Source organism: Lactuca serriola, chromosome 6 (genome assembly GCF_051521515.1).
Source record: "Lactuca serriola cultivar US96UC23 chromosome 6, Lser_US96UC23_V15, whole genome shotgun sequence".
Lineage (NCBI taxonomy): Eukaryota > Viridiplantae > Streptophyta > Magnoliopsida > Asterales > Asteraceae > Lactuca > Lactuca serriola.
The window spans coordinates 13,571,747-13,597,072 of NC_136413.1; the positions used below are offsets into that span (position 1 = coordinate 13,571,747).

A 25,326-nucleotide genomic window follows, 5' to 3' on the forward strand; every position below is an offset into this window, starting at 1 on the left:
TAATTCATTCAAAAGCCATTAAGTTATTACAACTTGTTTTCAAAAGAGTTTAAACATCAGAGTATCCCCAGAACCAAATCACAAAATCATGAAGTATGAGGAGCGGTACGATCATGCCTTCGCCTTGCCACGATCTCCTGAAGCACATGAAACAAAACACTAAAACTGTAAGCCCGAAAGCTTAGTGAGTTATCCCCAAAAATACCAACCACATATAACCATACTCATATCATATCACAATACAGAACAACCATGCATATCGAGTCTACAGTGTGACCGGTCCGCCCGCACCGGGCCTTCAGTCCACCTGGTCCACTCTCCGAGTCTAGCCATGTATATCGAGTCTACAATATGATTGGTCCACCCGTACCAGGCCTTCAATCCACCTGGTCCACTCTTTGAGTCTACAGTATGATTGGTCCGCCCGCGCCAGGCCTTCAGTCGGCCTGGTCCACTCTCCGAGCCTTGGCACGTCTGGACCGCCCTCTTGGGGCCTTCAGCTTATTCGGACCGCTCGTTGGGCCTCCGGTCTATCCGGTCCGCCCTGGGTATGTTGGCCTACAGCATAAAGCAAGACCCGCCTCAACCCAACCCCATTCAAACAACCATGTGCACATAAAACAGTTAATCGCATAACAATCCACAGCCAAACAAACGAATCTATCAGATCATGCAACATAACAATATCCTAACTAGGATACCGACCTTAACCAGGTCACTAACATAACATTACCTTATATACCGGGATACCGACCTTAACTAGGTCAATAACATAACATTACCCTATATACCAGGATACAGATCTAGCAATTCAATAACATATCAAAGAAATACCCGGATTCCCATCCGATAAAGGGTCGGCCTTGGTGCCGTAGACCCTATTGATATAGTAAGGATAACTCACCTTGTAACTGCCGAACCAAATCACGAAAGCACAAACCCGAAGCACTGCCTCCAACTCCAACACCTATAATCATCAATGATCCAATGACATAAATATCCAAAATTACCATAATACCCCTGAAGGTCAAATCGGTCAAAGTCAAAGTCCCCAGTCAAAGTCAACCTTCCTGGTTGACTCTACTCGCCAAGTCAACCCACTAACTCGCTGAGTTCTAAAACTCAGAAACTCTCACATCACGACTCGACTCGCCGAGTCACCCCATGACTCGTCGAGTTCAACAATCTCCGAGTCCTATCTTGACCAACTCACTGCTCCGAGTCCAAGAACCTACTCGCCGAGTCCACGACAATCTTCATCAGACTCTCTGAGTTGTTCTTCCACTCGTCGAGTCCAAGCTCATCATCATATGACTCGCCAAGTTCACCCATGCGACTCGCCGAGTCACTACGCGACTCAATGCCTAAAGCCCTAGCCTAACTCGCCGAGTCATCTCCCAGACTCGTTGAGTTGATACGGGTATTCCCATAATCGAAAGATACAGAGCTACTCCATTGCTCCAAACAATAGATCTGGGTCCCTAGAGTGCATTAGCAACATAAAGTTGCTACATTTACGTGCTTCATGTCCCATAATTCCAAAAATTAAGCTAGAAAGGAACTTAACTCATAGGGAATGGCTTTTGCATAGCAATTAGAAGGGCTTTCTACATATTTGATCAAAATAGAACTCAGATTTGGAGTTTCAGCTCCAGATCTAACTCATGCACCAAGATCTCATCATATTATCTCCGAACAAACCCTAAAACTCCATGAAAGATGGATCTAGAAAGGAGAAGGCCAAGGATAACGATTCATTACCTCCAAAACGACCCCCCACTGAAGAATAAGTCGAATCTCCACAAATCTCCTTGATCTTCAAGATCTCTTCACAAAATCACTTATCTAAGCTCCAAATTGCTTCCAAGGACTCTCACTCACGATTTTAGGGTTTATGGATCTCAAAGGGTGGTAAGGGGGTTGAGGGGAGGACATTAAGTCCTTTAAATAGGATGCAAACCCTAAGATTAGGGTTCTCCTCTTCCAGCATTGACTCGTCGAGTCCAGCCGCCGACTCGGCGAGTCAGGCCACTTATCACGTGCTCTTACGCTCCGCACGAGTCATAGCTCCAACTCGCCGAGTCCATCCTTCTAATAACACTTTACACCCATGAACTCTTGCTTCTGAACTTGGGGTGTTACATGGGGCCTGTTATGTGATATGATGGTATGTGTTATCTTGGGGAAACTCACTAAGTTTTGTACTTACGGTTTTCAGTTTATGTTTAAGGTAATTCTAGTTCCAAAGAAAAGAGCTCGGGCTTACCGCATCGCACATACCATAGAGATTCCGTGTTTCATACTTACTCTGATTTTGATACATTGTTTTGATGAGATGTATGAATTATGTTTGAAAACACTATTTTTATCTATTATAAAACGAAAATTTTGGGACCATATTTTTGGATGCTTTAGAAAGGATCATTTTTTGTATTCTGATATAAACATGGTTCATATAAATCAAATGACTGAGGGCCAGTTAATTCCAAAATTTCTTATAAGTGGAATTTTGCAATTCACTTCCTGTTAGTATGTCTAAGACCGTCCGAAATAAGTTTAATTTAAGTCATACTTGAGTCTTTTAGCATTGAGACTATAGCTAGAAGATTTTAAAAGGGAAGTTGTAACTATTAATATAGAGCACAATAACAATCATCTAAAGTAAGAATGAGACCACTTGGTAACTTCAACACGTAGCTTCCAATAGCTTCAAATAAGTGCTCATGTTTCATTGCCAACAAACAAGTTCAATTCACTCATGTTTAATTTCTTCATTCCTAAATACATACATACTATTACAAATGTGGGTTCCATAACTTGTATCAAACACCTAGAAATTATATGAAAATCATAAAATTTTATCACGTAGAGCGAAAAGTATATACTTGACTTGCTTGGCGCCTTAATTTTGCTTCATTTCAGCCTAGAAAGTCATAGATGATAATACTTCTTCCAATGCCCGATTTTACCACAATGGTAACTATAGGTATCATTTTCTCATTCTCTAACAAAGAACGAAGCGATTTTTTTTTTCGGTTTTCGTTGACATCTACAAGGAAATAAAAGTTTACTATAGTATTTTCAATATTCATCTTTTATATACTATCATCCTTATGTTTTATTAAAACGTAATTTAATATAACCTAATATACGCATTAAAGTTTATTGTCATAGGTAGCATATAACAATAAGTTTAGTCAATAGATAGCGGGTACCAATTACATCTCTATACAACTTTAAGATCTTTATGAAACTTTGGACAAAGCCCAATTAACATGTTACTCTTATAGTTGCGGTGTTAGGTGTTATTGTTAGTTCCAATTATAGGATTCCAATATTCAAATTTAGGGATTGTTTTGTATAACCATTGTGTTACAAAAATAGTGTTACGAGTAAATTGCATGGATACAAAATATCCATCAACATATTTTTATTATTAAAAATCAGTTTTAAACAAATTGTTTTATCTTTACAAATATATTTAAAGTTGATTATAATCTAAAACAAATTTTCGATTTACCTTCTTTTTAGAAAATAAACCATTTTACCAAAAAGTTAGTTTTATGTTTCTATCTGTTACGTAACAATATTAAATCAATACAATCAAATGATCAAAAGCTTGAGCTCGATCATAACACAAGTATTTAACCCCAAGCCAAAAAGGCTCTAACCGTGTTTGATTTCCAAAAAAGTTCTGAAAGTGCCACTTTTCGGAAACCAGATGGACCATTTTTGAAAAATTGTGATTGCTAATTTGTTATAATGAATGAAGTGAAGAATCAAGCAGGTTTCTCATATGTGTTCTTCTCTCTGAACTCTTGTATGGCACTTCTTATCATGCCTTCCATACCACTGCTTACAAACAGATGAGTTCCATCCAAAATGTGTATAATGAACTTTTGTGATTGTGGCAATGAAGCGTTGTAATTTATTATGAATTGAGCCATTGGTATGTCACTGCAATAACAACAAATGAAAAACCATTTTTACAGAGTAGCGCACAATCCACCATTTTTGCAAAAAGATTAAGCGACTTACCATGAGATAAATACTCCTTTCGCTGCATGTACCATGATTTCACTGCAACATTAAACCAATGCAAACTTCATTTTATCAGACAAATAAATTTCCTACAAATGCTAAATTCTTAGAGGCCAAGAAACTAGCATGTGTAAGTGCCATAACAAATTTGAACACATCACAAAATTTATGAAATTATATAAGTGCACAGCTAAATGTTCTATAGCTTTAACAACTGTGTAAGTGACATAACTTTGACGTAATACTTAGAACTCAAATTACTGAAATAGCCATGGGGAAAGGAGTATAATTTTACATCATGGAGCAGCATATTACCGGGATGCATAATTGTCATCTTTGTAAACACAATTGAAGTGACAAACTGACAGTTGATATAAACAAATGTATTCATGAACCCTAGACTTTCAAAAATGAGAATCAATTAGAAACCCTAGACTTGTGATGAAGATATTAACAGTCACGACAAGGAATTTGGAGTTAGATAAGCAAATCCCAAACACCCTCTAAACGTGTATAATGAACCGAAACTAAAAATGTCAAACACCAAACCAGATAACAGAAATCATACAAGAATTGAGTTCAAAGATTCAAAAATAAACAATAAAAATCATGTGCTTATCGATCTAGGAGGTGGGACTTACGGAGAAGTAGCAGTAGCCGGCGCCGGCAGCGGTGTTCTGGAGCGGAGATCGGAGGAGGGTCGCCGGCGTGCAAGATCGGAGAAGCCTTTGCAGCTGTGGCGACGTTGGTGAAGAACGAGAGAGAGACTATTGTCTGACGAGAAAGGGTTAAAGGTGGTTTGAGGGTATAAAGGTAATTTACTTTTTTTGCTGATCAATTTTTGTTTCTTATATCTTCACAAAAAAACCATTCTAAGAAGTAATTTTAATCCAGGGATACTTTTTTAATTTATTAGATTTTTAAAAAAACTAATAAGTTAATAAACGATTTCAAGAAGCAAACCCACACACATCTTAGATGTCATTTAAATTATTATTATTAGGGGTGAACGCGGTGCAGTTATTAGTCAAAACCTCAACACTAACCACAAATACAGTTAACCCATTTTTAAAACTATTTTGTACGATTATTTTGTGGTGCGGTTTTGTTTTTTCTGTGTTTCGGTTATTAACCGCATGAATTTAGTGTGATTATTTTGTGTGGTTTTTAACCACAGTTTAGAGTTCAAACGGTTTTAATAGTTCAAGCATATTACTTGTAATAATAAATAAATAAAAACATAAGGTATAAGACAATTAACTTAAATCACAAACAACTAATATATTAAAAACGTCAAATCACTAGTAATTAACAATAAATATCTTAAAATTATCAAATTTCACCATTTTTTAAAATTAAACATAATAAAAAAAACCACACTTTTGTCTTTAGAATTTTATTCTTCTTTCATCCATGATTGTATTACTTTTAATATTTAATATATTAATAACTAATAAAAAAAATTGTATATAATATATGCGGTTTTTTGCTGTTTTAGAAAACTAATAACCGCGTCGCACCGCAAATTTGCGGTTTTTGAAAAACAGAAAACCTCACCATCGGTTTTTACTGCGGTTGCGGTTTTTACGGTTAATTTTAGTTGTTGTACGGTTTTGCTCACCCCTAATTATTATTGCTTAAAAGCTATTCAAAAAGCCAACTCTTCCTTACTTATGGGTTCTTGTTTTTTATACCTTCACAAAAAATCATTTCAAGAAATACTTTTCTTATACCCAAATACATTTTTAACTTATTGGCTATAAAAAAACAATAAGTAATAAACTATTTCAAAAAACAATCCCAAAAACTCTCTTAATTGGCATTAAAATTGTTACTCCTCATCAAAATGAGATTTAACCAACCAAATAATATCGGAATGCACAAATAGATAAATAAAATTAGGTTTTACCACACAAATTGTCATGATTTTAACCAAGTAATTATAACACATAAATTGGTGATATAGAATTTGTAACAAATTGAAACATATTGCCAAACTTGCTAGGAACTTTCTACTTGACATAAGTTGATAGAAGAAATATAAATTCGCTGCATAAATATACATTCTATTCTTTATTATCATTGCCATGTCAAACCAGAAATCATCAATAAAACAACAATCAATATTTAACATCCCAAAAATTAAAAACTCCTACAATATTCCATCTTTATCAGTAGACAGATCACAAAAAACCATTATCCAATAAAAATTCACAAAAAATCAACGACATGACAACCAAATCCTCTAACATAATTCTAAAGAAAGAACTCTATTTCTGCATTCCTTGAAATAAAACAAATGCAAAATAACGCTAATAATACAACAAACACGAATAATACCAAATTGTTAAATAACTCGTGAAGACAATAAATGATTTTTTATAAAATTATAAGTGAAGAGCTAGTGTCACAATCTAAACCTAAGTATGTGAGGGCACCTTCTTTCAACTTTTGGTGCATCTGGTTGACCTTCAAGACCCTACATTTCATCATCTTCCAATGCATTATAGATCATCCTGCAATGAACAAAAAAAGGGTCACAAGATATCCAAGTAAAGGACAAAATGGTAAATTGTATTAATCATGTTTGTACTCGTATTATTTACCAAAATAAGGTGATGAAGAGGAGAAATATAAGGTATCCGAGTTTGAAAAGCCGTTGCTTTTTTTCCCAGCTTAGGTGGTTAAAGATCTCTGTGACATCCACAAGATGTTGCTTCCGAGTGTACCTAGTAAAAATAATTATACACATGACCATTTTGCCCTTGGAATGATAGTCTGTTTGGTTGGATCTTGGATGGAATGGAATGAGTGATTACATTCCATGATCCCATTTGATTGTGATATTATATTAAGAAGAAGAAGAAGAAGAAGACTTACAATCGAATATTGTAGTAAAGATATGGCAAACCAAGTAAGACCATCACCCAATGCCCAGTGAAAAGATATATTAAGCATAAAACTCCATGTGTAATAAATTCTGGTAATATCACAAAGTTTATGCGAGATGCAGAATCATAAGGATTAATGTAATCAAACTCTAAATCCGCTAAGCACATAAGCTGCAAAAAAAAAAAAAACATATTTACAGTTAGAAACATTTTGAACCCTATAAATTATGGATGTATAAGATAAATCTTAATGCTGATTCATAGATTAAATGTAGTACATATTCAAGCTAACACATATATATACACACGGATCAAAATTTTTATAAAATATAGTTTCTTTTTGAAGTTTTTACAAAATTGGATTAGGTTGACAATGCAAAACCTAGTACGATGGTTTAAAAGTTCAAAAATTGGTACTTTTCTACTACAAACAATGCAACTGGAACTTCAAGAAAATTGTGATTGCTCAAAGCCAAAAGGGGTTAAAAGCAGGGTATGCTTCAAAAACAAGCAATTAAAGCCGCTATTAGGGTAATCGTGCAATCCATTAAATGTGAATTGCAGACGCATGTTTCAATCCAAAAATCAGATTTCACAAGAACCCTAATTTCGCAATTTGACAAATTGAGGAAATCCAAGGGCGCAATTGGTTATAATTAGTTCAAGAATGATCGAAAAATCAAGACTTGGTAAAAGATAAAGCAGTTACAGATCACGAATTGCAGATTCTACATGATTACAAACATAAACACATTAAAAAGGAAGAAGTAAAAAACGGTAAAGTTACGAGGATTTACCTGATAAACAACTACAACAAGGAGAGCTATGTGGATGAAGAAGAACAGTAGCCATGTAATTATCTCCCCCATCTCTCTCCTCTTCTTCCTCTCTTTCTTTCTCTGTCTCCGGGTGCTCTCTTGTTCTACATACACATTCTGTATCTATAGTTATATTTAATCAGGGAGAATGAATAAAGCCATGAGTTGACAATTTGCACCCTCAACGTCATAAGTTGTCCGTTTTGATTCCCTCTATTATTTTAGATTACACTTAATAACATAAAAATATAAAAATATATGTATAAAGTTATTACCTGTAAATACCGATCAACGAAGTAATTTAAAAAATTGATGGTTAAAGACTTAAACTAAATTTTGGTTAAAAAATTGATGGTTAAAGACTTAAACTAAATTTTGGCAAATAGGTATTTACAATTTTTTTTCTCAAAATTTTGTTTCGAATATGTTTTTTTTTTATAAAATCATATTTATACAAAAAAGTTTTTTTTATATAAAAAACAACATATTTTCACATAAAAATATTATATTTTCTATATAAAAACTTTTTAAATTTTTTTTATACAAAATACATATTTATAAAAATAGATATTTATTACGTACATAAATATATACAAATCCAATAACACAATGTGTTCATACTATTCGTATCTTTTCAATTATTAATCGATGCATCCCACCTTAAAAACCGTAAAAGAAAATTAAAATAAAAAGTAGTATATTTCAAAATCATAACTTCATAAGTATCCAATATAAATTAGACAAAATTATATAAATAGTCCATACATTATATAAAAAAATAAGTTTTGTAAAACTTTTCTTCACCAACCCACTTCATAATTATTCAATACAAATTCGACAAAATTACACAATACATTAGGGGTGTATATGAGGCGGTTTGGTTCGGTTATTGACCAAAACCGAGCCATAATCGTTACAATCGGTTAATGTATTTCGGTAGCCATTAGTTATGGTTAGAATTGGTTATGGTTAATGGTTTTGGTTAATTGGTAATATCGGTTAACCAAATGATTGAAAATGATATAAAAGTCGAAGTTCATTGATATAAAATGTGAGAAAGAGAAGGTATATTTATATAAAAAAAGTGAAAGTAAGAAAGTACGTTGTTATAAAAAAGATAGTAAATAAGTACACTGCTATAAAAACAACTACAAATTGTATAATTGTTATGCATTTAAACAAATATAAAGTTCCATTTAAAAAAAAACACTATCATTTTAAAAACAATACAATATAAAGAGGGAGAGCCATCGAGATGTGATATTGGTTGTTGAACTGTATCGTGCTATCTCATTCAAGAATTAAATAGGTATTTCATATATTTAAAAAAATTTAAAAAGTTTTTATATTGAAAATATAAGATTTTTTATGTGAAAATATGTTTTTTTTTTCTTGTATAGATATGATTTTTTTATCTGAAATCAAATTAACATGAATACAATATCGATTTTTTGAATGATGTATTAAATCAGAGTATCAAAATCGATGTATTGAGAAATATTGAAATCATTAACCAGAAAACAAAAATTAAAATCAGAAATCTTCTATTGTGTGAAAAACCATAATCGATTTATTATGAATCGCTTTTTTGTTATTGTAGAAAAAATAAAATTTGATTCATAGAGTCATTAGATTGATGGTGGTGAGAGACAAAATATGATGATTATGTGAAAATATGTTTTTTTTTTCTTGTATAGATATGATTTTTTTTTATCTGAAATCAAATTAACATGAATACAATATCGATTTTTTGAAGGATGTATTAAATCAGAGTATCAAAATCGATGTATTAAGAAATATTGAAATCATAAACCATAAAACAAAAATTAAAATCAGAAAGCTTCTATTGTGTGAAAAACCATAATCGATTTATTATGAATCGTTTTTTTGTTATTGTAGAAAAAATCAAATTTAATTCATAGATTCATTAGATTGATGGTGGTGAGAGACAAAATATGATGATTATTTTGGAGGCCTTCCTTAGGCTGCACCACTCATTGGCATGACCCTAGAAATTGTAGTCTTTGTCATCAAGGGGTCGAACCATAACCACGTATGGGCGACCCTAAATAAATGTGTGCCAAAGGCTAAATGTTGACCAAACCTCCTGATTTTGTTTAATTCTTTTGGTTTTGCAAACCTATGCTCTAAATTTCATCCCGTCCCTAAATAAATACGTGCCAAGGCTAAATGTTGACCAAACCTCCTAATTTCGTTTAATTCTTTTGGTTCTGCAAACCTATGCTCTAAACTTTATTTGTACAAAATTAAAGTTTTTACACATTATTATTACATTAAAATAGTAGTATCTAATATCTCATATACAACTATTGGTCTTTGATTAAGTCATAACAATTATGAACAACCTGTAAAAATATTATAAACCAACTTGTATACAATTAAAGCATAACATTAACCAACATAGATTGAGGTGTTAAACCAACTATTGTATGGTTAAACATCCATTAATTGGAAGAGGTGAAATTATCATCTCTATCTGTCTACATACGTGGTACTTGATCTTCATGCAATAGTAATTCGACTATAGAATTAAGGTTAGAACTTTAGTATGGGGATCTTGAGGAGAAAGAAATAGTAACGAAACACTAATGAAGCGTAGCCAAACTCACCACCTTGATGAGAGGTCAGAGGATCATAAGACCTTCAAATCTATGAACTTGATACATAAGATAGAACACCGGTTACGCAAAGTTGATCAAATCACTTCAACCATTTTCATTCATGATGAAGCACAAATAAGGGGATCCAAAACCAAGTGGCCTATGCGCCGAGCAGAGGAGACACTTCATACTTGCCACCATGCAAGTACAAGTACAAAGTATCCACAATAAGATTTTTTTTTTTAATTGAAAAAGCATTTAGTTATAGTTAATTAACGAGCTATTGGGGATAGCTTTTCAATATTTTAGTTGGGCCCATAACTTTCTAACCAATAGAAAAACTTAATTAAGAGCTTATCTAATCATTTTCATGGGACCATATCTATTTTTATTATTTTTAATTTATGAAAAAACTTAATCAAAAAGCTTTCTTTTTGTGGTATGGAGCTATTCTGAGTTATATTTTGTTGAGGTACTATGATATTTTATTGAGATGACCTACAAAAACATAGCTAAAAAACTTTAATGACTGCTCTGGTTGACAGTTTTTAAGGTTATCATCCAGATGCTTACAACATTTAGGCCCAACATGTGATGGGCTTAACCCAACATTATCCCAACATGATGTGTACCTTTTTAAAAGGCCTTCTTGCATCAGAGTTCCACTAGATTTATTTTTTTGCTTGGTAAAGAAAAGGCTATTGAGAGAATTAGGAAAAAAAACATAGATTGTTTTTGAGAATGTTGAGACCTAAAAATTATTTCCATTATCTATTCTTTACACATCAAGATGTTACATTATTAATTTCATCAGCGTCCCACTCCATTTTTTTTTCTTTTAACAATGTTTATAGAAGGTCATAATATTCTACTTACAAAGGATCTAAGCTTATTATAGTTAAAAAAAAATCACCCATCAATACAACCCAAGATCTTCAAAACCTTGCTCGACAATGTTATAACTTTCTTGAAATTTTGAGAAATAAAATTGGGAAAGACAATGATGGAAGTTGGAGTTGAAGAATTGCTGTCCATTGTTACAATAATCTCCGATCCAGTGAAGGAGTTGTCTTCCTTACATTTACGCATGTAAAAACTCCTGCTACCAATATCTCCAATCATCTTTGACTTATCTAAACCTATATACAAACAAATATACTCAATCAAAATTCATCTGAACATAAAAATGAAAATTTTTTTTTACTTACTTTGAAGACTGAAATGAGAAGGGTGAAGTTCAAAGCTTGAAATGGAGTGTTGATCAATTTGAGGGCTTCTGCCTTCTGAATCATACTGTTTCTTCACCATCTTCATTGTTTCCTCCACACTTGAACCCAATTTCACCATTGCTCGAATTGGTCCTGAGCTTCCTTCAACTGTTACATTCACCACTACCTTCGCTTCTTTATTGTATCCCTGCGTTTTAATTCTATCCCCAATTATCACGATTGGTTTTCAAATAGTACAACGAAAACTTGATATACGCAAATTGATGTTGATCATCAATTATTCAATGCTATCATCGTATCAAACATTCATTGAATTTATCTCAAAATCAGATTAGTAATATTTTTGGCTATGAAGTCGGAGATCATCGAAGCGTGAATCATCAACCAACCTAAGTGAAAAGTATCAAGTTACCGATTTCCTCTACCTCAATTTTTGGCGGAGAATAAGGCAACACCAATTCCGGCGACGACAAGAAAACGTCTGCACGAGCCCGACGTTGTAAAATCATTCCGCCGTGATCCTCCGTCGATTCACGAAAATCATTGGAGAGAACGCCGGTCAGCAAAGCAGGCTCCGAGTTGCATCTGTTAAGGGGTTTCAATGGCTTCTTTGACGATCGACGAACTACTACTCGCCGGCGAAGTTTGTGAGTAGACGAAGGAGGATGTGGAGGTTTGATATTCCGTTTAACCGGAATCCGTCCACTGAGAGGCTTCTCTGACATTAATTATCAAAATTGAAAAGCGGTTTGATTCTTTGAAGAGGTAGATACGATGAACGGTATATGTAAAGTTATGGATACAAGTCAAGTATATGTATAGTTGTTGGTTGTTGTTCATCTCGGAAGCATGCTGATGCTTGTTTTTAAATTAATTTTGTTCTCATATATAAATAATTAAATTCAGAATTTCGAATTTGTAACTATATATTATAATTTGACTTTTTTTTGTTTAAACTAATAACTATACCTATAAATTATAAAAGCAAACACTAAAAGAAAATAAAGTGTGTTACTTTACCATAAATCCATAAGCATTACATGACATTTGACAATGTCAAATCATTTGAAATAATTGATAATAGTGGCAAGATAATAACCATATAAGCTCATGCTATTCATGAATCATGATATTGTGATAAAGAAAACAAGTATTTTCATATATATATATATATATATATATATATATATATATATATATATATATATATATATATATATATATATATATATATATATATATATATATATATATATATATATATATATAGTAAATTAAATAATTATAGATATTACATAATTTCCATAATTATATGTATATTAAATGATATCCATAATTATAATTCTCTTTTTATGAAAACTAATTAAATCCGTCGTTAATACCGGCAATCACACTCTTTCAAAATGAATTTGCATCTATGTTTTTATATATGAATTTGTATTTTGTTTCAAGAATCAATCACTTAAAATACAATAAGTTGTATGAAATATGAAGAACGAGAATGTATTCTGCTGCAATACATTCTCATTCTTCTAGATATGAATTTATTCTGAAAAAATATTATTGTTAACATTAATGACGAATTTAATTACTTTCCATAAAAATATAGATAACATTTAATATATATATATAATTAATACAAAATTCATATTGGTGCATTCTAGCACACAACAAATATGAAAAACATTTGAACCTATATATATATATATATATATATATATATATATATATATATATATATATATATATATATATATATATATATATATATATATATATTACTTAACAACACATGTGCTACAGGAAGAAACGTAAAACAACTTTGATGTTTAGTTTATTGTTAATTTAAATTAATATTTCAATTTGTTGTATAAGCAACATTATTTATGTCTATATATTATTACTTATAAAATAATAAAAATTTTAAAATAAAAATATCTAGTAATAAACAACCTAACCGTTAAATATAAGAGAAAATAACAAAAATAGCCAAAGATACTAATCACTTTGTGGAAAATAGCCAAAAAAATTTTAATTGCAAAAATGGCCACAAAAATCGCAGATGTGAATGGTCCATCTGCAATTTGCACATTCCATTTGCGAATGTACAAGTGGCTAAAGCACAAGTGTGGTCGTTGTGATGTGTTCTCGAACAAGAAGTTAAATTTATGAATAGGCGTGTAGTAGATAAAAGTAAAAAGAAAAAAAAATCGAGTCAAAAAAATGAAAAAAGCATGTTTACGGGGATTATGTTGATGTTGTTGATGTACGTTTATATATAACTGACTTAAAAAGCAATTCAGATAGAGATGAGTTTGGTGATGAAGTTAAAGCTAAGTTTCCCGATAACCTTTTTTTATGGTATGCCCCCTGTACCAGCATGCCCAGTTGATATTAATGAAGATATTCCAACACAGATGGTAGGCATCAATATTCAAAAGATTGAATGTGAGAGTATATTTAAGAACAAAGAACTTTTAAAGCGGTGTATTGGTAAAAAAATGTCTTCGAGAAGGTTTTCAGACGAGGACAAGTAGATCCACCAAAATCAAGGTGTGAGGTTGTGTGTGTTTCGAAAAATTGTTCTTGGTTACTAAGAGCAAAAGCATTTAAAAATTCTGATGCACTTTTCCAAGTGAATAAATTTGTTGATGTACACACATGTTCTTCAACAATTTTGCAACCTAATCATCGACAAGCAAACAAATATGTTTTGGTTGAATATCTTGCTGATGTTTTGGCTGAAGATTATAGTAGAGTTTATCAGGGAAAAGATATTATTAATGATATGAATGCTCAATTGAATATCAATATCTTATATCATCAGGCATGACGTGTGAAACAATATGCATTGTTGTTGTTAAGGGTACGAAAGAGTATTCTTTTACCAAACTTCCAGCTTATTGTCACAATTTGGTCAAACATAATCCGGGTACGGTGACACATATTAAAACAGATGGTGATGATCGTTTTGAGTTTTTATACGTCGCACTTGGTTGCTCGGTTAGTGTTTTAATATATTATTAGTTTTTTTTTTCATTTTTATTTTGGTGTAGTTGAATAGATATACAATGTATTGTAGGTACGCGCTTTTGTCAAATTTTGTAAACCGAACCTTGTACTAGATGGAGCCCACCTAAAGGGCGAGTTCAAAGGTACCATGTTACTTGCAGTTACTAAGGACGAACAAAACCAAATATTACCGGTTGCATATGGTATATGCAAAAATGAGTGTACAAATTCTTGGACATGGATTTTTCAAAAACTACGTGATTGCATAGGCAATATGCAGGAGCTTACAATTATATCCGATAGGTCTCCATCTATAGCAACATCCGTTGCTAACATTTTTCATCATGCTCATCACGGAATATGTGGTGTCCATTTGTATTTCAACATAGTATCCAGATTCGGGAAAAGTAACACAGTTAAAGGAATTTTTTGGGAGGCTAGTAGCGCGTACATAGTTGATGCTTTTGAAGCTGCCATGGATGTTATGAAAAAGACAAAAGAACTAGTATGGGAGTACTTAAAAAATATAAATCCAGAAACTTGGTCAAGGGCACATTTTAGAGGGAACCGATACAATCTTATGTCGTCCAACAGTGCCGAGTCTATAAATGCATTCTAGACACGCACGTAAGGTGCCGATACTTATGTTGATCGATTTTTTTCATGCAACAATGCAACAGTGGTGGTTTCAAAGACATAATTTTGCAGGTATTAAGTTAATTTTTAATATTAATGTTTTATTAATTTAATGTTATTGATCTTAACTTCTTCATATTGTCTGTTTTTTTAGCGGAAGCAACAAAAACACTCACCCCTTGGGCCGGTAAAATTGTAAAAGAAAACAAAAAAAGTTTTAGTAAGTGGGATGTTCGCATGATCTCAAATACGAAATGTGGTGTCAAAAAGGGGGCACAAAAAAGTGATTGTTGATTTCCAACATATGACATGTACATGTAGGCATTGGCAACTTGATGGGATACCTTGTGGTCATGTAATGAGATGTTTAACAGTGAACAATTACCAAGACTGCTCGAGGTATGCGTTAAATGCTTACTTCACCGAAACACTGAGGAAAACATATGAGGAATCAATAAACCCTTTGCCAAAGCCATCCGAATGGGATATCCCCGATTATTTAATGATTGTTAAGCCACCTATAATGGATAAACGTCAGCAAGGCAGGCCAAGAAATACAGACCGCATTCCATCCTAAGGCGAGGGTCCAATTAGAAAAGAGTGTTCTACATGTGGTCAACTAGGACACACGAGAAACAACTATACTGGAAGGGTGTTCGGTAGTGGAGCACGTCGCACAATTTATACTGTAGAAATGACATTTAATATTGGGGGTTCAGCGAGTTGCTCACAAACCTATGACGCTGATTTTGATATAAAACAACCTTGAAATGAAGAGTTGTTAACTTATTATGTATTGTAATTTTTTATTAAATCTTACAAGTCATTGCTATGCTTTCATATTTTAGTTTAGTTTATATTATAAAATTTAGTTTGCAGATTATAACAATTACAAGATGTTATTTAAAAAAACAACAAACGTTCCTTTTGCAACCAAAGGTGTATCATGATAATATTACAACAATTTTGTAACTAATCTTTAAACTCAGGGAATTGCAGTGGGTACTTCTCTTTCTCGATTGTTATATATTCATCCCTTATTCTCATTTTGTCTTCCAAACAATCCTTTTGCACCATAATGTGTATCAACTGCTCGTCCTTCTCAGCAAGCCATTTTTCAGTCATTTTGATTGCCTTATTAGTCTTTTTTATCCATTCTTCATGCTCTTTGATTTTGTTTTTATTGAGGTCTATCCATTCTTGAGCTTGTTTTCATTCCGATGCAATATCATTACCACGTTGAGTGAGAAGTCGGGATGACTCGTTGTCCTCTTCTTGTTGTTCTTCAGCCTTCTTCAATTCTTCAAAATTTTCATCTGACATATATGGCCCGACTGAAGAGGGTGTAAAAAAAAGGTCGACTGAATCACAATAGTAACAATCTATTTCGTTGCATGAGCAAACTTCGAATTTGTATGAGGAACTCATAATAAAGTCGACATTATAATAAAATTGTGCTATAAGTGGTATTTATATATACTAGTCTAAATGCTACCATTTTGTAGTCAGAGTTCTAATTCATATTCCAACTTTGAAATGACAAGTCATTGCAGTAACCTGCAAATCGTAGTAAAACTTTGAAAAGTGACAAGACGTAAATGACTGTTTGACATGATAAGTCACGGCAGTAACCCGCAATTCGTAGTCAAACTCTCAAGTGACAAGACATAATTAACTATTTGACATGATAAGTCACTGCAGTAACCTACAATTCGTAGTCCAAATGCAACCAATTCGTAGTCAAAGTTGTAATTCATAGTCTTGTATTTATTAATATAAATAAATGTTTAAGATCTAAAAACCAAACACCCAAATCACCTAAACGAAACCAACTCCCATATTTAGAAATGTCGTTAAATGCAGCAAGTTCTTCGAATGAAGTACCTGGTTCCAATTCTGAACGGCCATGGACGACAAACGAGGTGTTGGTTCTAACACAATGTTGGCTAAGTGTTAAGGATGGTGTATCGTTACTTGCTCCCCCGCATTGCCTAGTAGGTGATGAATGGGCTCGCATAACAGCTTTGTTCAACCATGAGATGGGAGAAGGACAACAATGACAACAATCAGATGCTGTTACTAAATGGAAGGATGTAAAGGAAGAAGTGACATGGCTCAATCGAGCGTGTAATTATGCGAAAAGTACCAAACTTCGTTGTCGGGACGAAGAAGAGTTCTTGAAAGTTGTTACAGATTTTTACATCTGTGAGAGTGACGGCAGAGACTTCGAATATGAGGAAGTTTGGAAGGTTGTTAAAAATAATCAGTATTTCATTTAGACCGCTCTATTTTTCGTTAATAATAACCCATGGACTTGGCTTTTATTTTAAAGCTTTGTTTGTAGTAATGTCCTAAGTTTAATGTTTCATGTTATAGTTGTTAGTTTAATAGTTTAAGTTTAAATCGTTGTTTTTCATGTAATTGTTGTAATGTTTGTAATGGTTCATGGAATTGTTGTTAGTAATGTATTCTAATGTATTGTGAAAACTAATGCAATGAGCATTTATTAAATAAAATTAAACATAGGAGATGCATCCAAAACATACGTAATACATGAAAATAACATAGTATTCTCCAAATAAATTGAAATAGATTTTAAATAAACGGGATATATTTCAAAATATTCCAAGGGGCTTCAAACTGGAATTTCAACCCGTCACTTAATGACTTGTAGTCCTCCTTAGCAGCTTCCAAGATGACCTCCTCAGTAGCATTTAAACGAATGTCGTTAATTTTGGTATAAAGATCGTTGAATAATAGAACTTCCGTTTTCATTTCATACCATCTCGCTAAGATGTCTAGTTCGCCACGATCGTTTGTTGCAGTCATTCGGTTTTCACCGTTGAAAATATTGGTTAAACGAGTCCAAAACATTGGATCGTTCAAGTTGCTGGTCTCTTACACATGAATATATGCACGTGTAAGAACCAAGAACTCGTCATTGCTCCATGGTATAAAACTCATTTTCATTGAAACAAAGAGAGTAAAATGTCAAAAATAATATATGAATAGCTGTAACATCGTTTAGTAAACTATTTATTTAACTTAATATCAATTTATAGTAGTTTATACACAATATCGCAATCCAATCTTCTAATTTGTCTGCAACTCATAGTCCAACTTAACTGACGAATGCAGTATACTAACTGAGAACACAACAGATCATTGTTCGAGTTGACAAGTCATTCCATCGAAATACAACACAATACACTGCTACTTGAGTTGACAAACCATTGCATCGGGAAAATAAAGAGTCACTATAAATAATTGTTAATATCCATTTTAATTGTATCGCATTACATTTCCCCTTGAAAGTATGGACTCACATGTACCACATATATGGAGCAACGAAGATGAGGTCGCATTCGTTCAAGCTTGGATTGTAACTATAGAGGAGGATTTTCCACCGGGCCCGCCACAAGTTTGCTCTGGATCATTTTAGTCTCGTGTCTGTCATTTGTTTCACCATTGAATGGGGCGTACTCAATATCGAAGAAGAAGAAGAGATGTCAAAGCGAAGTTTCTGGATTTGAAAATAAAGGTGAAGCAATTTTAACATATTTATAACGAGTTGGATAAGGAACATGCAAATACGGATGAAGACATTCTGCGACAGGTGGCTTTGGAACTATACCGTTTTGAATATGATGGTAGCGAGTTTACCCACTCAGATGCATGGAATCTTTTAAAGAATGTCCCTCATTTTTAACATGCATGTTGGTTAAGTTAAATGTATTTCGTTAGTTAAGTTGCTTGTTGTTGTGCATGTGTTTTGTGACTAGTTAATAAATGTCCCTTACTTTTAATGTTTGTTGTTTCCTCAATCGCAATTAAAAAAGAATTAACAAAACAGTTACATAAATAACTAATACATAATACGACATAAAATGCAAACGGGGTACATGAATAACTAATATAATAATATGATATAAAACGGGGTATATGAATAACTAATACATAATACGACATATTAAATGCAAACGGGGTATATGAATAACTAATACATAATACGACATATTAAATGCAAACGGGGTACATGAATAACTAATACATAATACGACATATTAAAAATGCATACGGGGTACATAAATAACTACATCTTTTAAGGAGGTAACAGGACCACTGTTTCATTTGGTATTTCCCAGTGCACATGTGATGGTATAGAATTCACCACTCAGATCCAAATGCAAGCCGATACACGAAAGCAGTGAACTTGTAATCAACCATTTCGTAAATGGCTTCAGACGTACGGGTTCTTAGAGATGCTATAGCGTGGCCACATGATATACCGCTTTTTTGCCATTTCCCACAACTACATACCCTACGTTCAAGTTGTACTTTGTTGGTGGCAAAATTGTCATCGACTTCAAATGTATCCCCATACAAACGTCTTGCCATCCAATTATAAGACTTGTTGACACGTTTTTGAACCTTACTCTCAACATAAGGGGTCAACCCACCAGACAACCTCCCTAGAAAATTTGATAATTTTAGAAAAATAATAACACAAGAAAAAACTAAATATAACAATCTCCCTTACCCGCCACTTCAGCCCGTTCAGCATACCTTGATTGTATCGACGTAATGATTAACTCAATTATCGTTGTTATAGGAAACTCACGTGTGGACGTGGATATAATTTGCAACATTTCAGGGACATCAATCGATTTAACATTGTAACATACTTTTGGGAAAAATGCTCGTGTCCATTTTGAAATTGCTATATCGTCAAGCCAGAAAATTGGACTCCTAAGCAAGTTGCAGAAAGGTGGTTTCCTACATGCACTTTGCAACCTTTCCAAACACAAGTAAAAATCATGAACACTATATGCATTGCATGACTTCCAAAACAACGATTCGACTTCCGTATCATTATGTCCGACAGACTCACGTATTTTTCGAGCTATATCTTTAGGACAATATCCATGATACGAATCTGGGTAGGCACTCTGAACACCAAAGTCTATTTGATCACATAGGTTTCTTATGAAACCAACCTCTGTATCCTCGCCTAAACACTCTTTTAACCTCATCATGAACCATCTCCATGATTCTTCACACTCTAAGGTTCCCAAACCAATTGCTATGAGTAGGGGTTCATGATTTCAATCAAAAGCCACTGCGAAGTACATTGTTGTCAGATAGCTCCCAAGAAGGGGTAAATAACCCACATATATTAACGGTATCATGCACCTAAGGAAGGTACGAATCTGCATAAAAAAACAAACATAAATTAGTGATAAGTAAAGAGTACACGAGATACATTAGCAAGAAATATTAATTAAGTCATTAAAACAAATACGTTATACCACGCAACCTAAAGCCACAAAACAGAATTGAAAGCGGTTGGTATCCGTTTTCTTGATGGTTGTGAAGGTATTAGGATTTGTTCTTTGTAGATTATGCAAGAATATTGGTAGCTGAGAAAAGCTTCTTTCGGTGTAAGTAATCATTTTCACAAGAAATGAAAGTTTATTATAATCATCACACAAATACAATTTTAATTATATACAAATTGGTGTTTCTCTATAATTCATATTTCATAGTTCAACTTTTTAATTTCATAGTCAAACAAGTTCATTTCATAGTCAAACATTGTGACATACCCATTTTCACGGCCAGAAAAGACCAATTTTGTTTGTGCTTTATAAAAATCAAAGTACTTCTTTTAATAAAAATGTTGCGGAATTTGTTCCCAGAAAAACATGATAAATATGTTATCAAAGCATTTTCGAAGAAATGTATTTTTATTCATTTAAAACATTTGGGATGTCATCGTCAATACAGAAACATAAGCATAAACAGAACTTACATTCATTTACACTAGTGATCTACATCTCTTTTAAATCTCTCAGTGTAAAGTAGCTTTGTATCGACACCTGTGATACAAATAAGCTGGAGTGGGTCAGGTAGGGAAACCTGGTGAGTACATAGGGTTTTCAACCCACAATAATATATTTATTATATTTAAACATCAAACAATCAACCCGATTACCCATCCCCGTTATCTTCTTTGATATTCCTTAAAGAATTATCTTAAGGGTCATCTCCTATATCATATTTACCTCTCATCTTTTTACCTCACATTTCCTTATATGCTTGTTCCTAAGGCATGAATACGTAGTTACAACGTCGCCTGAACTTGTAATTCATAGTAAGGGTTAGAGTATCATCACATGAATATACGGTCACAACATCACCTGGACTTGTAATTCATCACCTACAAGTTATAAAATCTGTTGGTGCATCCACGGGTTGTCTAGAATAGTCCGTGGTCGCCATCTATACTCTAGTAGATAACTACATCTCCAAATTGTCGGACAAGGTTATAGTATCTTTCATCCTACATCACCGATTCATCATCACCTATCCATCACCTAATTATCATCACCTTCCTATCATCGCCTATCTCTCATCATTTTATTTCATCACACACCAACTATTTCATCTACCCATGTTTTATCCCAACATATTTGTAGATATAAAATAAATATATATTTAAATCATTTAAAACATGTATAAAATCATTCATCCATCATAGACAGCAAGTATTCAGATAATATGCACACATAGCACGTAATTTATATAAAATACTTCAAATCTATGTGTAAGATGAAAGGGACCATGCACTCACTTGAAAAGGTGGTGAATCCGAACTCAGACAGTGTTTCGCTTCTTAAAAATAATTTCCTTCGACGAAACCTAGTATTATTACCACTAGAGTTTAGTCTATTATTCGCTGAGACTAATTAATAGTCTAGCCATTATTACTATTATATAAGCGTTAAACAATACTTATATAATCCATAATAATAGCCTAAGTACTTATTATAAGTTCCTAATAACGTTATTATAATTAAATAAATGATATTTTAAAAATAGTGTAGGCGTAGCTTACTTACAGCGGGTTTTATAGAAAACCGGGATTTGCTTGGAGCAGCGTTCCTGAGCTGAAAATCTCTTCTTCTCGGACCGTCGAGCACTCCGGGGCTTTTGCCTCGTGCTAGGGAGGTTCCCTAGGCTTTTCGGGGGGGGGGGGTGTTCGGGGCTAGAGAGAGGTTCTAGAGAGAGAGTAAAGAGAATAAAGAATGGGAAATGTGTGAAGAAAATGAGGGTGGGAGAGGTTCTATTTATAGGGTGAAAATGTCTGAACTTGGTGCCACATGTCACCATCTAGTGGCAAGACTTGGGGAGAAAGCAATGGTCGAGATTGTGCCACATCACCCATTTTCGCACAACACACTTCCGACTTCTAAAATCCGTAACTTTCACATACGAGCTTCATTTTTTACGTTATTTATATACACACATAGGTAAAAATAAGATATGCAACTTTCATTTTGACTCTGTCAGCTAATTCTCGGCCGATCTTAAATTTAACAGTACGATGAGATTATATTGTTAAATGTCCGAGTAAAATTCATAACTTCTACATACGGACTTTGTTTTTGTCTGTCTTTTTACCGTTGAGTTCCTATTAATGATATCTTCAATTCTCATTTAGGTCGTGTAGGCCAAAAACCGCTCGAACTAAAATTCGAGTTTCGGGCTGTGCACTGCTATGCCAAATCTTAGAAAATTCATAACTTCCTCATACGAAATCAGATTTGGGCGTTCTTTTTTGTATGTTCTCGGTTTAATGTATACTACAACTTTTATTTAGATAACTAATGCTAAAAAGTTCTTTATCAAAAATTCACTATTTACGTCTCCCGATGTCGTGTCGGTTTTGCTGTAAAACTTTGACGAGCCATAACTTCTTCGTTATAACTCAGATTTTGGAGTTCTTTATATGTACGGAACCCTTGAGACATATTCTACAACTTGTTTAAGATTATTTATTCTAAATAATCTTTTGTATTATCTCTAAATTGACTAGCTCAAATCTACGGGCGTTACAAACATCACTGACCGACAAGACAAGACAATGTACTTGTATGCAGTTCATAGTTCAACTTTTTAGATTCGTAGTCAGACCAGTAAATTTCATAGTCAAACAAAATTTCTTCTATAAATGGGTGTAAAGTAACTCCACGAAATTTATCTGTGAAAGTAATTCATATTAGATAGAATAAAAAAGGCGAATGGCATACTGTAATTGCGGAGGTGAACGTGTCATTAGGATTTCGGGTATAGCTAAAAATCCAGGAAGATTATTTTACGCTTGCCCATATATGGTATCATGTTCTTAACTTCATTCATATTTACACCCTAATCATTATATGGCAACAATTCTTATTGTCAATGTTTAAATTTACAAGGACCAGAATGCAGGTTTATCAGTTGGGTTTATGAAGAGAAGGACCAATCATCTATCGTAATAGCTAAAATAGCTAACAGTAACAAGCTCTTTCGATTAGAAAATAAGAAGTTAAAGATAGCCTTGGTTTGTAGTTGGGTGTTGTTTTTGGAAATTATTGTTTACAAGTTGTAAGCTTTTTAGTATTGTTTTCATAGTTTTCAGGTTGTTACATCAACAAATTGTTGTATTTGTTGTGATGTTTAGAGCAGTGTACTTGTTACTTTAAAACAAATGGTGGTGTCGTTCTTATGTTGTAAGTATTAAAGTTATTAATAGTTCATTAAATCCAACATACAATTACATATACAAATATATAATCCAACTACATAGGACCAAGACTCGACCCGCAAATTTTTTTTGCCATCTGTTGGCGAAACTCTAAAGTTGCGTTCCTTGGGTCAATAAGTTCACATATTGGTTGGCCTGAAACTAATTGTTCCATAAACATACAAACAAAAACACCGCAATCTCCCAAATGATTACTTTGTTGGGGAACATTTGTTTCGAATATGAATTGCATATTCAATGGAATCCTTGGGATGTTCCTCCGGGCCCAATAGTTAATCTTGTCTAAATTATTTGCCACCTGAGCTTCAAATTTGGTAAAGGTTCCATCAAAGTTGATTTTTTCATAAGCCCCTCTACCAAGACTGTTATAAATATGGACTTCCATATTCGCCAATCGTAGTTCCCCAAATAACCGGTGATTAGGGGATGAATGAATCGAAAATAGGACCTGTATAAGGATAAAAAAAATAAATATATTTTGTTTACAAATAAAAATACAAAAACATAACGACATTAACGAAAATATTTTCAAAAAAATAAAATTTAGTTTACCGTATCGACATCCCACCAAGCAACCATGAAGTTAGGGTATTTAGCAATACCAGCCATAAACGCCCTCCAATCCTGCCCTTCCTCCAGAGCATGGCAAACAAAAAAATTTGTAGACATTATTGTATGTTGGTCGCTATCAAAACGTCTCTCCATCAGTAGTCTATACCAAATAGTGATATGATGCACAAAATTATGAGACTTTTGTTATTAACTAAAAAAGAAAATACTTTTAAAAAAACAAATTAACTATTATTTTACCGCTGCCTCCAACCATCCGTCGTGTGTATGCCCAAACAAGGCGTTCCAAAATTCTCTATCTAACACCAAATTAAACAAACAATGTTGCACGTCATATGAATGGAATAAATAATTTTGGATCACAACGTCACCACCTGCTACTTAAGGTTGCAGGAGCAACACGGAGAAGTCGTGAGCAACAGCAAATGCTGGAGGAGGAACGGGGCTTGTTGATTTCATATCAACCTTCCTTTTTGGTCTTCTTTTTTGCTTCGGTGTCGTGTGCAGCTAAAACAATACTGAAATGTTTAGATCTCTATCTTTCAAATAATTTACATAAAAAAATTCTATTATTACGATATAAGTTTTTAAATTAAACGAATACCTCGGTGTATTTCAGTACGACATATCACCCCCAGACCGACAGCTAGAGTGAGAGGACGATCCAGACACTGGAGGATATGCTGCGAGCATGTGTGCTGGATTTTGGGAGAAGTTGGGATATGTACCTCCCACTGGAAGAGTTTTCGTACAATAATAGTTATCATGCCAGTATTGACCGAGCTCCATTTGAGATGTTATATGGACGGAGGTGCAGGACCCCAGTATGTTGGGACGAGGTTGGTCACCGGGTCATGGGGAGCACGAAGATGGTACTCGAGACCACCGGGCTGATTCAGCAGGTGCGCGACCGGTTTC

At 33.5% G+C, this 25,326-nt stretch overlaps 3 protein-coding genes across 3 annotated transcripts; all 3 read right to left on the reverse strand.

The window, feature by feature from the left end:
* Positions 1 to 3,589: 3,589 nt before the first annotated feature.
* Positions 3,590 to 4,839, reverse strand: LOC145059431 (Nucleotide excision repair, TFIIH, subunit TTDA). The gene is made up of 3 exons (XM_079007284.1): positions 4,683 to 4,839; positions 4,039 to 4,080; positions 3,590 to 3,957 (listed from the first exon to the last, which is right to left on the reverse strand). The coding sequence occupies exons 2-3, from the start codon at positions 4,071 to 4,073 to the stop codon at positions 3,780 to 3,782; spliced, it is 213 nt and encodes a 70-aa protein (XP_078863410.1). The 5' UTR covers positions 4,074 to 4,080; positions 4,683 to 4,839; the 3' UTR covers positions 3,590 to 3,779.
* Positions 4,840 to 6,227: 1,388 nt separating this feature from the next.
* On the reverse strand, positions 6,228 to 7,884 carry LOC145059271 (protein cornichon homolog 4-like). Its single transcript, XM_079007127.1, has 4 exons — positions 7,730 to 7,884; positions 6,922 to 7,103; positions 6,648 to 6,770; positions 6,228 to 6,557 (listed from the first exon to the last, which is right to left on the reverse strand). Exons 1-4 carry the CDS (start codon positions 7,799 to 7,801, stop codon positions 6,521 to 6,523), a joined length of 414 nt encoding a protein of 137 aa, XP_078863253.1. The 5' UTR covers positions 7,802 to 7,884; the 3' UTR covers positions 6,228 to 6,520.
* A 3,235-nt stretch (positions 7,885 to 11,119) lies between these two features.
* LOC145059458 (uncharacterized protein At4g22758-like) lies at positions 11,120 to 12,444 on the reverse strand. Its single transcript, XM_079007307.1, has 3 exons — positions 12,026 to 12,444; positions 11,580 to 11,787; positions 11,120 to 11,510 (listed from the first exon to the last, which is right to left on the reverse strand). Exons 1-3 carry the CDS (start codon positions 12,323 to 12,325, stop codon positions 11,281 to 11,283), a joined length of 738 nt encoding a protein of 245 aa, XP_078863433.1. The 5' UTR covers positions 12,326 to 12,444; the 3' UTR covers positions 11,120 to 11,280.
* Positions 12,445 to 25,326: the final 12,882 nt, after the last annotated feature.